Genomic DNA, 14,549 nt, shown 5'->3' with positions numbered 1-14,549 from the left:
TTAATTTCCGATATTAGTCTCCTAATTAACAAGCTCCATGCGTCGCTCGCAGGTCCGAAATGGCGAAACAGTGCAAAACATTGCGCGAACTAGAAGAAATTATCAGCCAGGGCGGTTTCGCGGAGGAAAGCTCCGTGGAAATTGGAGAAGAGAGGAAGAGAGGAACGATGCGCCGCGCGTAAACGGAGCTTAACCGCATCGTGCAACGGAAGCTGGGGAAAGGAGGAAGATGCGCGAGCGGGATCAGCAGAATAGAGGACGAGGGGGATGAGCAGTAGGGCGTGGAAGTCTCCAGTCGAAACTTGCAAAAGTACATCGCGGCTCAAGAGGCCGGAAGTAATCGCGCGAATTCCGTGCGCCGCGAGATCCGCGTTATCGCCGAGCGATTTCACGGCGTTTAGTGGCTGGCGACCGTTGTTCCGCGTGGCGCTTCGAATTAAGAAAAAGCGAATTAGCATGCCATCCAACCGTTGTAACGATCCCGAGAAATACGCGAGGATGTCTCTCCTTTCGCAACTTGTGAGATTTCAGGAAGGATATTATATGCGTCGAAATATTTGTGCACACGTAAGAAAATGTGTTCAGTCCTTTGGCATCTATTAATGTTCTGACATTTTATTAAAAACAAAAAAATAATTTATTTAGTTTTTATTAAAAACAAATAGACGTGATTCTCGAAAATGTTACAAAGCTAGTAAAGCTTGCCTAAAGGGAATAGGAATACCTGCAGCTATTTTACCGAGATACTCAGGATTTGACTCATGAAGGATTGAAAGATTCAAATTGCGAATTAAATTGACGCTCCAATAAATTACGTAAAAGAAGATTTGAAGAACGGGCAATGAAAACGGAATAAAGGCACAAGATAAATATAAAGACAAGAAAATGCAGGAGACAGAAAACCGCCGGAACGTTCGGCAAAGAGGATTTGGTATAGTCGCCGTCGACTCCATGGAACGAAACCGAGAAAAGATAGCAGGGAGGGGACCTCGAGAGGGAGAGATATGGTAACTGCTGGAAAGAGGGGAACGTTACAAATGAATCGCGTAATAACACCCATAGCCATCCCTCTCCTCGCTTTCCTCGCCCCGTCTTCTTCATCTGTCTTCATCTCGCTCCGCTGTAGGAGCTGCTTATGTATTCCGGTATACGGCTGGTTGCACCGCCGCTAATGGAGTTTCCAATATTTTCCTTTCTGCATTACCCGCGCGCTCCTCTTTGCCCAGTTTTACGCGCTTTTCCCGTGTCGGTCTCTCTCTCTCTCTCTCTCTCTCTCTCTTCCGGTCGGCGTCTGTCCGCTCGCTTGATCGATTCTCGAACTCCTTTCTGCCTATCGCGCGCGCGTCTCCCTTTACGTTTATCCCGACATCACTCCGTTAGTCCGTGAGGTCTGCCTTGGTGTTGTTTAACCCTTTGATGCACTTTGGAAGTCAAAAGCGGCCTGCACGCCTCATATAATTCTGTCATAGCACGTACATCTTTATGGCTCACCGAAGGCGCGCTCCATAATTTCGGAAGCTTATCAGATTCTTATGCAAAAATCTGTTACATTATTCGTGTAAGCGAGAAATACTGTATTCTGGGTAGCAGTACTCTAATCCTATTTATTTTTTCATGACGCATGATTTATATGGAAGTAGGAGTTCGTTTAGCAATTTCTACATTTACGATACATTTTTTTAATAATTACATATCGATTAAAATGGTACATCGAGTATCATGGCAAGATTAAATAAATGTGATCGGACACACGTGCAATTCCTTCATAATGGCTGAGGAGTACTGATATTTGTATTTTTACACGGTATTGGTAGTTTCGTGTACTCTCGGTACGGTCAGCACGGTCCATATTCCACCGCTTAGCCTTTAATCCAGCCCGAGGTCGACACCTCGTTTCTTTCCGGCCATTTAACACAGCTGGAGAGCGCTCTGCCCGAAACCCGTCCGTTGATGTCCCTCGTGCGTAAAACGCGTCATTGACGAGTTGACGAGTATATTAATTCTTTAAAAACGATAAAGTTCATTACAATTTTCATCGAAATAATTAAAACTGTTGATCACCCGATATCCACTGTGAGCTCGAAAAAACGAGATCAATCATATTTCTCGTTTCAACTTGGATCCAAGCATATTCAATTATAATCACGCTATGTAATTTTTTATTTTTGAAATTTTCTATAATTGCATTTTTGTGGCTATAATCATTATTTCTTAATAAGTAAATCGTGTTGGAAAGAGTGATGTGCCGAACGCGATACCAAACTTTAGTATTCAAATCTATTTTATATTTCTCTCATTTCTATCTTCTTCGAGTTCTTCTGCGAATGAGATAATTTTATTGTCATGCAATATAACATTCCGTTTGGAAGACAGTACGAGTCCCTAATCCACGAGATTCATTTTCGACGAGTTCGCATTCGTGAGTTCGGTGCATATTCGGCGCTAAGGGACGGGGAATCCAATAAATTTGTACGTAGGATTAGGCATTAGGCCGGAGCGGATTATACCTCTTATTCCTATCCGTTCTCGATAGCAATCTCGTAGCAAGAGGGAACCCTCCCTTACCCCTCGCGGTGCCCCATCATGCTCCGCACCGTCGTTCAGGATCCTTCGCAAATCTTTGCGATCCTTTCCAGGTTTGTTACAGCGATATCGATCGGATTACCCCTAGTTTTGCTGGATTTCTCGGCTAGTAAATCCTATTTTCACTAAACTTGATCAACTAGACTGTAATTAAGATACATCATCAAAAGTTAACATCATCGAGATTCTTACAATCGTAAAATATTACACATAATACTCTCATATTTCATTACATAATAATCATTATCACATATATATTACATATTTTATTATTAGGAGATTATCATTACATAATAATCTCCTAATAATAAAATTAATTAATTCTTATTAATTAATTTTATTATTGTAACATCCGAATTAAACAAGATGACTATTCTTTTTTGTGTTTTTTACATTTCATCGAAGCACAGTACTAGCAAACTGCGTTAAGCATGCTTCTCAATGGTATTACATCACCCAATGATATTCTCTTCGTGTCTTTCTGGATCCCACCCTTCCCGCCCCCCTCGCGCCATTTTTACGACATCTGGATGACCGTTGCGAACGCATCATGGCCGGCCATTGTCGCCGACTGGCTTTTCTAGTCAGGCCAAAAACGATAATCGTCATCCCGAGGGGTGCGAGGTGTCACTCTGAAACGGGTGGTGCCTCGCTCGCTTCTACCTCCACGTACGTCGCGCACCTATGGCGTTACGTACACGGCGAGGGTTGAAACACGGCGCTACTCTTTCCATCGAGGAGGGTAGGAACGCTAATAAAAATGCACGAAAAAAAGGGTGGCCGCGGTCGGCATTACGCGTTATTAGCCGGGCCTCCAATAATAATGGCCGTCAGCTTTTCCGCACCGACGTTGACTCTTATCCGCCCGAGTGAACATCGCGCGCGCACGCACGCACGCACGTAACATCTGTATCATCGCTGCCATTCTGACGCTATTCGACGCGGAGTGCATCTGGTCTCGTTTACCCGGACTCTCTCTCCCTCCACGTGGGCCCCTCCGATCTCGTGCTTTTAATCTTAGTAACCGTAAAATGTCGTTTACAAGCTTAACAGTGTCTGCTTCGGATTAGTCATCTTTCATTCAAAGTTTGTGTGCAGAAATTGGTGACAATGGTGAAATTCTCGATAATCAGATGATCTTGTATGTTACGTTTCGCTACACACGAAACAGTCAAGAATAATATTTTTAAAAAATATGATATTAAAGTATTTGCTAATAAAAAGACATCGACAGTGGGGGTGAGGGGAACAAGATGCTCCTGAAAAGAAAATCTTCTACAGGGGACAAAAATTGTCAATAAATTAATTCCTTTACTCGACTGGAGCAGAAATTCAAAACATAATTTAAGAATGAATGAGTGCACTAATGAGAAGGGCACGGGGTGGATAAACGCGGTCACGCGTGCGTCGATCGTTCATTGTTCATCTGAAAACGTGTCGAGTGATCGATTTTCGTCGCTCGAGTCGCAAAACGTTTCGTTTCTCTTGCCGGACGCAATGAGCCGCATTAATCTCGCCTCGGCGCAGCTCAACGTCTGAAAATTGGCCACTTTGCGTTTGCCACTTCATGCTCGCCACTGTGTTCGTCATCGAGGAGGAAACGTGCCTCTTACTTCCGGTAGCGATCGGACGGTTTTGCATGGCACGCACCGTTTACCTATGGCGTTTCATCGAGTAAGTGTAGCATTGTTACCCCGATCCTCGAGTCGCGACCCCGTGACGCATGAATCTAACTTCGCAACGACCCCCATTGCGGTCATAGGAGGAATGGAGGCCAAGAGTCTTCTCCTGCGGTGTGTTTTTCTTTTTCTTCTCTATTTTTTGTTTCCCGTTCAAGTGACTCTTGTGGAATCAGGAGGGCACGTGGGTAACAGAAACTTTTAAGAGAGAACAGGGAGAAAAAGGAAGAGGGAAAGAGAGGAGCCGCCATCCCTCTTTCTCTCATGTCTGAAATCAGTCTCTCCCTTTCTCTCTCTCTCTAAGGTTCTTTGTTTCCGCTCTTGTTATTCTTGCTCGATGATCCTCTCCGGGTCCGATCGCGCGACGATTGAAAGTAAACTACCGTACGCCTGCCACAATGCTCTCGGCCGCAATTGCGCGCGGCACATTGTCGCGGCCGCGCATGTTCGAGCGCACAATACCGCTCTCGTCGCCGTCTTTAAAGCGTTTAGCTAAATGCACCACCAAGCCCATTATCGACGTTAATAAATCGCTTCACCTCCTGCTCCTGTTGATCGGCCACTCGACTCCGTGAGACCTTTCGAAGTCTGTTCGAAGACCGCGAAAGGCCACCCCGTCTCGTATTTCTGATTTATATCGCCGGAAAATATTGTTTTAAACAACAGTCGCGCGACGCATGGCTATATAAACAATAAAAAAAGTACATAATAATAATTCAAGTTTTTATGTTTTACAATATAATTTTATATAAATATTTTCTTACTTTTGTTGAGATCACAAGTTAGTATAGTCTCATCATTTTCTGTAACGATAGATTACATATGTACATACTCGAGCTTCACGAAAGCCAATATCAAAACGAATACCAATTTTCCATGCAAGAATATCGGAGGAACATCGAATACACGCGCGACGAGCGCTGGTAGATTAAACCTCGAGCGCATAGTTCCGCCATCACGCTCGAACGCGTGCCAGCCCTGGTTGGTGGATAATTCGTTGAAGGAAGATGCGAATGATCTGGTTGGGGACCAGAGAGAGACGCGAGGGGAGAGCGGGACAAACGAGAAGCTGCCTGGGTGGCGTGGATTCCCCTCCACGGGGCGAAATGGTTCCCGCGTTCAGCTCCTGCCTTCCAAACGTTCTTCGACGCGGAGATGAGCCATGGGAGAGTTTCTCTCTCCTTTCTCTCTGCCTTCCTCTTTCTTTGTCGCCATTCGTCCATCGGGTGAAATCGCGCATCAACGTATCTGGCGCCGCGGCACTCTCGACATCACCAGAGACCCCGTGAAGTTTCGCTTTCGTCGGGAGACACGGGAGCGGATTTGACGATATTACGAGATCGGTGAGACAAATCTTTGTACGCCAGTTCATCCCTCCAACCGTGCGAAGTTACCTCTTCACCGTGCACCACCGTGCGGCGGCAACTTACCCCTTTCCTCCGGATGCTCAAATGTTCCCGGCCGTCTCGAGTTCCGCATCGGCGTTAAACTCGCGAGCACGCCGCGTAGAAACGATGAGCGGCGGCGCGACTTGGCCGTGATAGCAAAGACGAGATCGAGCAACCGCGAGGGCCCAAAGTTGCTCCTCCGAGTTTCGGTAGAATGGAAAGGGAAGCGGAAGGACGAGGGCTTAGGAGGGCGAGGGGGATGGTTGGATAAGGCGGTTTTAATTACCGCTTAAGACACCCTCGTAGCGTTAACCCCGCGTCGTAGATACTGACGGAGAGCCACCCCTAGAGATATCGTTTGCAGCGCACGGTTACGAAGGAGCAGCTCGATGGGATGAGGGTCGATGAGCGGGAGAAGAGAGGGGGACGGAGACGGGGAACCCTTGCACGCCAACGTCGCACTCGATCCTCCCCAGTACGCGGAGGTGGAAGTTCGAGGCAACCAACTCTACCGAGCCGCGAGAACTTTGCCGCTACCAGCGTGGCCGTCTGCCAGCTTCCTCGAGCGTATTACTGCGGAGCAGGGCGCGCGGGATGTATCCCGGGTTTTGCCGCTTATACGATGATTATTACAGACATTTTCGTTGTCCGTCCCCGTTCCCCTGCCCAGATCCCCATGGGCGCTTGTAGTCTGGCGACGTATACATGTATGTAAAATGTGATATGCTATCTCTCGGCAGCATCTGCGATCCTTTCAGTGGTGATAGCTGCTATTCGCGACTCCATCCACACTTGTCACGCGTTTTTGTCCCACGAGATAACAGCGTGTCGAAGGACCAGCTGCTTAAAGCTGAATATTATTACCTTGATGCATGCTTCGGTGAGATGATGTAGCGGTGCGATGACAAAATACATAAAACGGCGTTAATTGCATAGAACGCAACAGAGCCACGACAGCAACGTGTCACGTGTGACACCGGGCCGGATTCTGACACCGAGTTTCTCCAGGGGAGAGACGACTGTCGCGGAATGACGGTGGCGTATCTCGTGGGGGTAGCTGGCGACTGGTGTCGGAACGCCCGTCGTCTTATCGGACACCCCCTCGTCTCTACCCTCTTCCTCTCCCGCGTCCGTCCTCCACCATCGTTCTCTCCTCGCTGTATCCTATGCTTCCTCACCATCCCCCTCGTCGTCGTCGAAGCAAACCCGGTGACGCCTCGACGCGCTCACCCAGAAACCGACGATAAGGTTCACCCGGCGACGCCTGCCTATACTGCCCGTTCGTCCACATACGCGCGCCTCCACACACATACCCCTACATGTATATACACGTAGACATTGAGACAGATGCGTGCGTGAGCGCGCATAGCACGTAGGAGTTGATATAAGAAAGCCGAAGGGGTAAGCACCGCAAACTTCCAAATCGTGCGCCGCGCTATCACGCACGCTGATATCGATAATACATCGCTAGTCTTCTTGTCGTTACGACCGCAAACGATCCTCGGAAAAAGCATCGACCTATTCGCGCAATATCACATACAAATTTGAGAATGATAACAATTGTCTAACCTGTGATTCTAATTTTCATAAAATTTCGAATTAAAGCTTGGCAAAAATCCAAATCTAGGATAAATCTTCTTCTATGAGGAACTTTCAAACAATTAATTTTTTTAAGATTTGCATATTAAGAATTTTAATATATTTTATATATCTAATATAGGGTAAGTACGGAATAATAGGCTTAAACAGATCTATTAAAAAATATGATGATATCATGTAACGAGGTCAATATTAAATTAATTCTTTAGTTGTGTTCTCTTTAGTATCAAGTAAAAACCTGGCTACTATTAACTGTATTCCTTAATACTGACTAGAAGTTTAATCTCCGAAATTTCTGATAATAACCACTCGCGCGAAAATCACTGATAATGGCTGTGTTTTACTGTTACAGTGAGCGAGCTGGAAGGTGGCGCGCACTCGGATGAGACGAACAGCGGAGGTGACAACAGCAACGCCGGCAGCGTGTCGGGTGGTGCTGACGACGATCAGGCGCGTCTCCGGCTGAAGAGGAAACTACAGAGGAATCGCACCAGCTTCAGTAACGAGCAGATTGATGCGCTCGAGAAGGAGTTCGAGAGGACACACTACCCCGATGTGTTTGCCAGGGAGAGACTTGCCGGCAAAATCGGCCTACCGGAAGCGCGAATACAGGTGACTAATTAGTTTAATATATAGCACAGCCTTGATGAAAAATATGCACAAACAAAAACAATCGTTTGAGGCCGAATGAATGACGAAAGCAGGGTGACAAGTTTTTAAAATATTAATAATTGTCGTAAACATATCTGTGAAAGACAATAGTTATAAATTTTTTAATATTAGAAAATCTTTGAATTAACTTGTTTGCACAAGGTCTCAATTATTTCACTAAACTTTAAATCGAGCTAATCAGCGTTAGCGAATTATGAAACACATGCACATTTTTATTAGTTTAGATATTTTATTAATAATTAATATTTTAGTGTAAAGTACGTGTTCTAATTCGATGTGAAAATTAATTTCACTTGTTGTCTTACTTAGGGTCATGGCTGTGTAGATAATGGTTGGCAGCTTTTGAGAGAAAACGGTGTTTCTTATGACAGTTTTTATTTTTATTATAAACTGATATCAGAAATAATTTTATATTATTATGATATTACTATGACGTTATATCGATATCATGACAGTACATTCGGTATACAGGTCCATTACCTATTAGAAACATTATAATAGAAAAATGAATATTTTAGATAAAGTAAAGAGTAACGCTAATTAGTAAACATTTATTCGTACGTAATATGCAATAGATTCTTTTTAGATTAGATCCTCGCATTTTCGTTAATAACCGTTTTATTCACGACTGTCAGCCGATACGAACGTTTCCGTAGCCTAGCGATTGACCTGTATCTTCGTCTGTCTTCTCGTTCACTAACTCAGGTCTGGTTTTCGAATCGGCGGGCAAAGTGGCGGCGCGAGGAGAAATTACGCACGCAACGGAGGGACAATCCGCAGCAGCAGCAGCAACAGCAACAACAGCCACAGCAACAGCAGCAACAGCATAATGCCGGCGTGAGCCTGGTGGGTACCGGTCATCCGACACCACCACCACCCTCGGGGATACTCGGAGGTCAACCGCCGCCGCAAGCACCACCCTCGCCGCCTAGAATACACCATGGATTTGCGCCCACCGCCGTGTACCCCGGTATACCCAGCATGCCCGACTCGTACAGGTGAGAATGAAGTTTCAATCTTTCAAGAATATTATTTGTTTGGATGTAATGAGATAACACTTTCGCAGCAACTAGTTTTCTTTAATTCTGAAAGCACTTAATACAACAATCATTTCAAGTCTCGCTTGAGAGACATTAACTCGTCGCATAATCCATCACTGAAAAGAAGAATTGATCACGTTTTGCAATAATGACTCTCATTTGAACGAAGAATCTCAGGATCGTCGAGATATGTCACGTCGTGCTTGTCGCGTTGCAGCCCGATGACGTCGATGCCGAGCTTCACGATGTCGGGTGCCAGCCAGCAAAATCAGCACACGACGAGCAGCATGTCCTCGCTGTCTGCCGGCAGTGCCATGAGTCCGATGGGAATGACCGTGGGCATGACTGTCGGGCCTAGTCCGGGCGCTTGCCTCCAGCAACGGGACAACGGCTACTCGTGCGGGGTTGCGAGACCGCCGAGCTACGAGCCCTTACATCTGGGTTACGGTGCCAGGCCGACGTGTAGCCCTACGCAGCCCTACCACGCGGCCAGTCTCAACCAGTATAATCAGAACGCCAGCTCGACCGGTGAGTGTCTACCGCACTCACTGCATTCGCTGCTTGCACTCTAGCCGATGGACTACTGCTACGGCTACCATGGATAACACGCTATCGAGCCCGCCGGTAATGGATTATACGCTTCTGTCCGCCTTTCCCGTCGCCACCCTGCTCCTGCTAAAGTAACAGAGGATTAGACCAGATCAGTCCCTGTCGCGCCACACCACGAATATTAGCGGATGTGATTTAGCTTCATGGTGTTCGTAAATTACTCACCTGCATCGTCCACGAATGCTGAACGCTTCTCCTTTTTTCTATTCAGTAGTTGGCAGATATTGTTGGTGTCAGCATCGATGTGTAATTTATTATTACGCTGTACGTCTTATAAACGCAATGTATAACACATAACACAGAAAATATAAGTAATTTATCGTTGATACTGTTCCACTTATCTTCTACGTTATTATCCGTTTCTAAACGGTAATACGCGATGTTACTACTTTTGCCAAATACAGCAAGCAATGTAGAGTCAACAAGAATAAATCGATATTTCTAATTGTCCTTTCTTTATTATTTAACATCATGTTACATATAAATTCCAGGTCCATAAAATTAATTAAGGCGTTACGTTATCAATTGCAGGTCTGATATCACCTGGCGTGAGTGTGCCGATCGCGGTACCAGGTCAACCGGCACCCGACATGGCAGCGCAATACTGGTCACCGAGGCTGCAGTGACCGTGGTGGTCGTCGACGTCGACCTCGTCTCCGTAGACTTGAGCTTCTTCGTCCCCCTAGTTCTACGGAGTTCCCGGAAACCCGCACGTTGTAATTGAGCAATCGGTTCGCGCGCGCGCATAGTGTAAATCGAAATGAAAATAGTGCGTTTCGTTCAAGCCAAAAGTCTGCATGGAAACGTGTTCGATTTGTCCGTATTCCGCCATCTACCATTTTCGTTTCGGCGAGGCGAATGCATCAGGAATTTATCGCGAAGAGCGTTTAAAACCTGCGAATGCATTCATTTAGACGCTTAACGATAGAGTCATCTGAAAAGTTGACGAATTCGTGCCGGTGAACGCGAAGAATTTAATTGGACAGCTGTATCCGATCTCCATTTCTGTAAACTGGCCAAAATCGGTGGTGTAGCATTTACGTATAATTGCAATACAAATGTGGACGATGTCGTGAATTGATTTACAGACGGATTAACCGATTTGTTTGTGTACAGTTAGTGAATCTTATAGTCGTAAAATTAAATTCCCATACTTGTACTAAAAATGAATATTTATGCACTTACGATCGACACCTTCCCCTGATCATGGTCTCTTTATCGTTCATAGACAGGTATTTAAAATAACGCAATTTTTTCGTACTTTCACTAGCAGTGCTCGATATCTCGTTATGTGCAAAGAGACGACATTTCTCCTCTTTATTTGCTATATAATACTGCTATATAATAATATGCGACGATAACTGGTAGAGATACACGATCTTTGTAAGACGTATTAATATATCAATCAGCGACAGCCCCACGATTGTTAATGATTACATCGTTATATTAATACGATTAATGATCGGCACGCAAAATGTCACAAGATCGAAAATCTTAATTAAAATATTACGCACGTATCGACACGCTTTTGTGTGATTACAAGCTTTTTATTCGTAAAATTATTCCTCCAGACCAATATCTCTGAAATAGAATCGAGCAAAGGTGATGCGACGTGATCACGAAAAAGGATATGAATCGTCGTCGGCAATGTGCAACTGATGTAAAACAAATTAATTAGCGTGAAAAATGAGACAGGGCAAACATTTGCTCTCGAGAAATCTCGCGAAGTTTTCATTCGCAAGTGTCATAGCTGTAACTTCCATAGGGCAAGATGAGAGGAAAAAAAATTAAAATAGTTTCTAAGTCGGTATTACGTTATTATTTATACTTGTATAACGAGCGGAGGAGCCGGGAGACGAATAAACGTGAGTTCGTTGTGTGTAACATCGTAAGAATATCCGATACAGTCATTTATATATAAATATATACATAGTTGACGCTAATTAATTCTGTAAGTAACTTGATAAAATCAATTCGTAATTTATATCCGGCGCGAGGTCGAGAAAGATAAACGAGAATGGTGGACCGAAAATGCCGATTGTGATTTCCCTTAGGCCGCACAGGTATGTTAAGCGTACGATTATGCATTCTAAGTAAATAGTGTGTGCATTTAATCGAGAGTTCTCTCAATGCTTGTTTTCTAATTGGAGAGTCCAATTGCGAGAGATCTTAGCGTGTACACGTGAACATTCGCTTTCTCTCTCTCTCTCTCTCTCTCTCTCTCTCTCTCCCTCCCTCCCTCCCTCCTCTCTCTCTTTGTATAAAACATTGGTTGTAGAGAGTAAGCCAAGAATGCACGCGTCTAGTACTAGAGACACTGAAAATAAAACTGTCAAAGATAACTAACGATCGTGCTCTGTTTCCTATTAGAAATCAAGCGCAATACTCCTTTCCGAACGTGTTCATCGATAATTTATATTTGTATTTGCCTGTTTCGTTAATATTCTTAGTATACTCGATAACCGTAAAAAGATATCAACGATCGCGCTCTCCTGCATTGTCGTCCGAATCGAGAAAAATCGAATCACTTAGGGGAGTAAAGGAAAGCGGAACGCAAGCAGAAAAATATACCACTTTATCTTGCAAATGTAACAATTGTATATTTATTTCGACTTAATAATTAATTTACACTCGAAGACACGTCGTATTCTCTAAATCCTCACTAGAAATCACTTATTGCAATCTGCTGGCGCAATTAATCTTGAATCATTTCAGCGGATAAAGGAAGAACTTCATTCAAATTAGCACTATTGAACACAGGGATGCATGTGTATTGATTGTGTCTATTCGTTAGTTAATCAATTGTTAAAACGTGCAATATAATAATTTGTATAAAATGTTTTTAAAATTTTTTTTCTCTCTTTAGCTTGTATTTAAAGAAAATTATATCTTTATTATAATAGGCTGCAAGTGTAATTCAAGATTAAGCCAGCAAATGTTTAATATTATAAAATTGCAACAATGCATAAAATATAACTATAGATATATATAATTTGGTATGATAGAGAAATGTTATTAGGACATAAAAACATATATATTTATATATATAATTAATTTTATATATGTATATATATATGTATATATATATGTGTGTGTGTTTGTGTCTTTACTAGATGCATTTCTAACTCAGTCCAAGTACGTCAAATATGCAAAGATGTACAATGATGTCAATGTAAGTATCGATAAAACATGATTTACGTTGTCGTTCACGTGATTTATGCTGTGCTATTCGATCTAAGGTAAAAGAAGACTAATGAACGATAAACACAGGAATGCAAGTCACTGGTACAAATACTAGAATTCTCAATTTGGATAGTAGAACGGACACATAATACAATCTATTAAAGCATAATAAAAGCTTTAATAATCCTATTGATGAATCAAATGATTATTTTTCAGTTGCAACTACACCGTAACAATACCATTTGTCGAACCATGTCAGTCAATTACTTATAAATATTTAAGTAAACGACTTTATATAAAATATTGAGCTCGCATAGAAAAGCGCGTTGAGTATTTCACTTATTACGCTTAAGAATAAAAACCTAGATTGCGCTTTTCTACTTGAGCAAAGCCTCGATATCCTTCATGATATCGTCGGACGATGCGTCTAATCTCAGGTACTCTTCCTCAGAATTGACCGACTGCATGAAGTCTAGTGCGCTCCAGCGCAGGATATCTTCCGTCGTCGTGTACGTGGCGACGGATTTCTTGTCCTCCGTCGCTCCTTGAGGTTGCGTTTGGGTCTTCTGTTCCGTCGTGCTGCTGTCGCACATTCGCACCTCCACTTCCGTTCGCCGGTTCACGTTAGTCGATTCTTCGCCGTGATTCTCCAGTCTCTCGCGGCAAGCCCTCTCGTCGCCCTGAGTGCTGCCCGTCGTTTCACGTTCTTCGTCCATCGGCGTGCTCTCGCACGACTGTGTCTCGGGTTTCTTTGCAGCGATCACACTTTTCAACGATCTTCGCAGCTTCACCGGTGGCACCTTCACGATGGATTCTGCGCTTTTAGCAATCTCGGAAGCCGTGCGTCTCCATTTCTGCTTGGTGTCGATGCTCTGTTCGTCGCATAGCTCACTCGAACGCCTCTTCGTGCCCTTTGCGGTAGGTGTTACGGTCGACACCAAGGGTTTCGACACAGTGGCCACCAGTTCGACTTCGGCAGCTAATTCCTTCTCTCGTTTCCGCTGCCGAATCTCCTCTAGACTCAGCACCTTGAAGTTCAGTTCCTTCGCCGCGTTCTCCCGCGTATCTGTGGACGGATTCACGCAGATCCACTCGCCACCACGACTGGCGTCAATCCTTTTCGCCTTGCCCACGTCTGCTTCATTGCGGCAAGCTCCGAAATCGCTGGTTTCGTACGAGTAATAAGCAGCGCTCTCCGCTTGAATTTCTTCAAGCCTTATCTGCTCATAGGTCTTGCAATATGATACCTTGGGCTGCAATTTTATTGGCGATGGCATGCTTTCGTTATCCGATTCTGCAAAAAAATATATGAATAAGAATAGCTTAAACAGTCATTAATTAGAACTCGAGAAAGATTTTTTGTGTCCGAGCGACGATCTCTACGTCGCTTGGATGGCGATACAAGATGATGAGCTCGCTCTCTCTCTTTCTTGTCTTTTTTTCTCACGTCTTAAAATACTAAATTATCTGTCGATTACGGTTTCGTTAAATCTCTTTGTCTCGTATTATTCACCCGCCTCGATACGTTTTTTTTTTCAAGAAAATGCGGGTTCGGTGTGAACGGAAAACTCGAAGTGCGTGCCGGATGCATCGGATTTCCCTCGCTGTCAACCGCAATGGTTACCGCATTTTGGGTGCTCTCCGAATCTCTCACATCACGTAAATTATAATTCTGGCGTCTCACGCGCAACGTTCGTCTCGTAGGAAGATATCTGGATAGATATTCAGTAGAGTTTTCATACATTAAATCGACGCATTCCTCCGAACATTCTTGAAATTCAACATTTACTTGGTCT

The 14,549-nt window shown here is 44.1% G+C and overlaps 2 protein-coding genes across 7 annotated transcripts in view; one reads left to right on the top strand and one right to left on the bottom strand.

Annotated features, from left to right (window-relative positions):
• LOC105279147 (paired box protein Pax-6) overlaps window positions 1–12,202 on the top strand; it is a 74,959-nt gene extending 62,757 nt beyond the window's left edge. For 4 of the 6 annotated variants that reach the window (XM_026967849.1, XM_011338719.3, XM_011338718.3 and 1 more), the window contains exons 7-10: window positions 7,602–7,861; window positions 8,627–8,919; window positions 9,179–9,489; window positions 10,102–12,202. In XM_026967849.1, the coding sequence (XP_026823650.1) occupies window positions 7,602–7,861; window positions 8,627–8,919; window positions 9,179–9,489; window positions 10,102–10,196 (959 nt within the window). In that variant the 3' untranslated portion in view covers window positions 10,197–12,202. Of the gene's footprint in view, window positions 1–7,601; window positions 7,862–8,626; window positions 8,920–9,178; window positions 9,586–10,101 lie in introns of all 6 variants that reach the window. The other 2 variants (XR_893883.3, XM_011338723.3) reach the window with 2 other exon arrangements.
• LOC105279149 (zinc finger CCCH domain-containing protein 11A) overlaps window positions 12,154–14,549 on the bottom strand; it is an 11,805-nt gene continuing 9,409 nt past the window's right edge. Inside the window, exon 6 of the mRNA XM_011338724.2 lies at window positions 12,154–14,047. Within this exon, the coding sequence (XP_011337026.1) occupies window positions 13,131–14,047 (917 nt within the window). The 3' untranslated portion in view covers window positions 12,154–13,130. The remainder of the gene's footprint in view (window positions 14,048–14,549) is intronic.

The sequence above is a fragment of the Ooceraea biroi genome, chromosome 2 (genome assembly GCF_003672135.1).
Source record: "Ooceraea biroi isolate clonal line C1 chromosome 2, Obir_v5.4, whole genome shotgun sequence".
NCBI classification, from domain to species: Eukaryota; Metazoa; Arthropoda; class Insecta; order Hymenoptera; family Formicidae; genus Ooceraea; species Ooceraea biroi.
The sequence above is the reverse complement of the archived record's forward strand: the minus strand, read 5'-3'. Positions and strand labels throughout refer to the sequence as shown.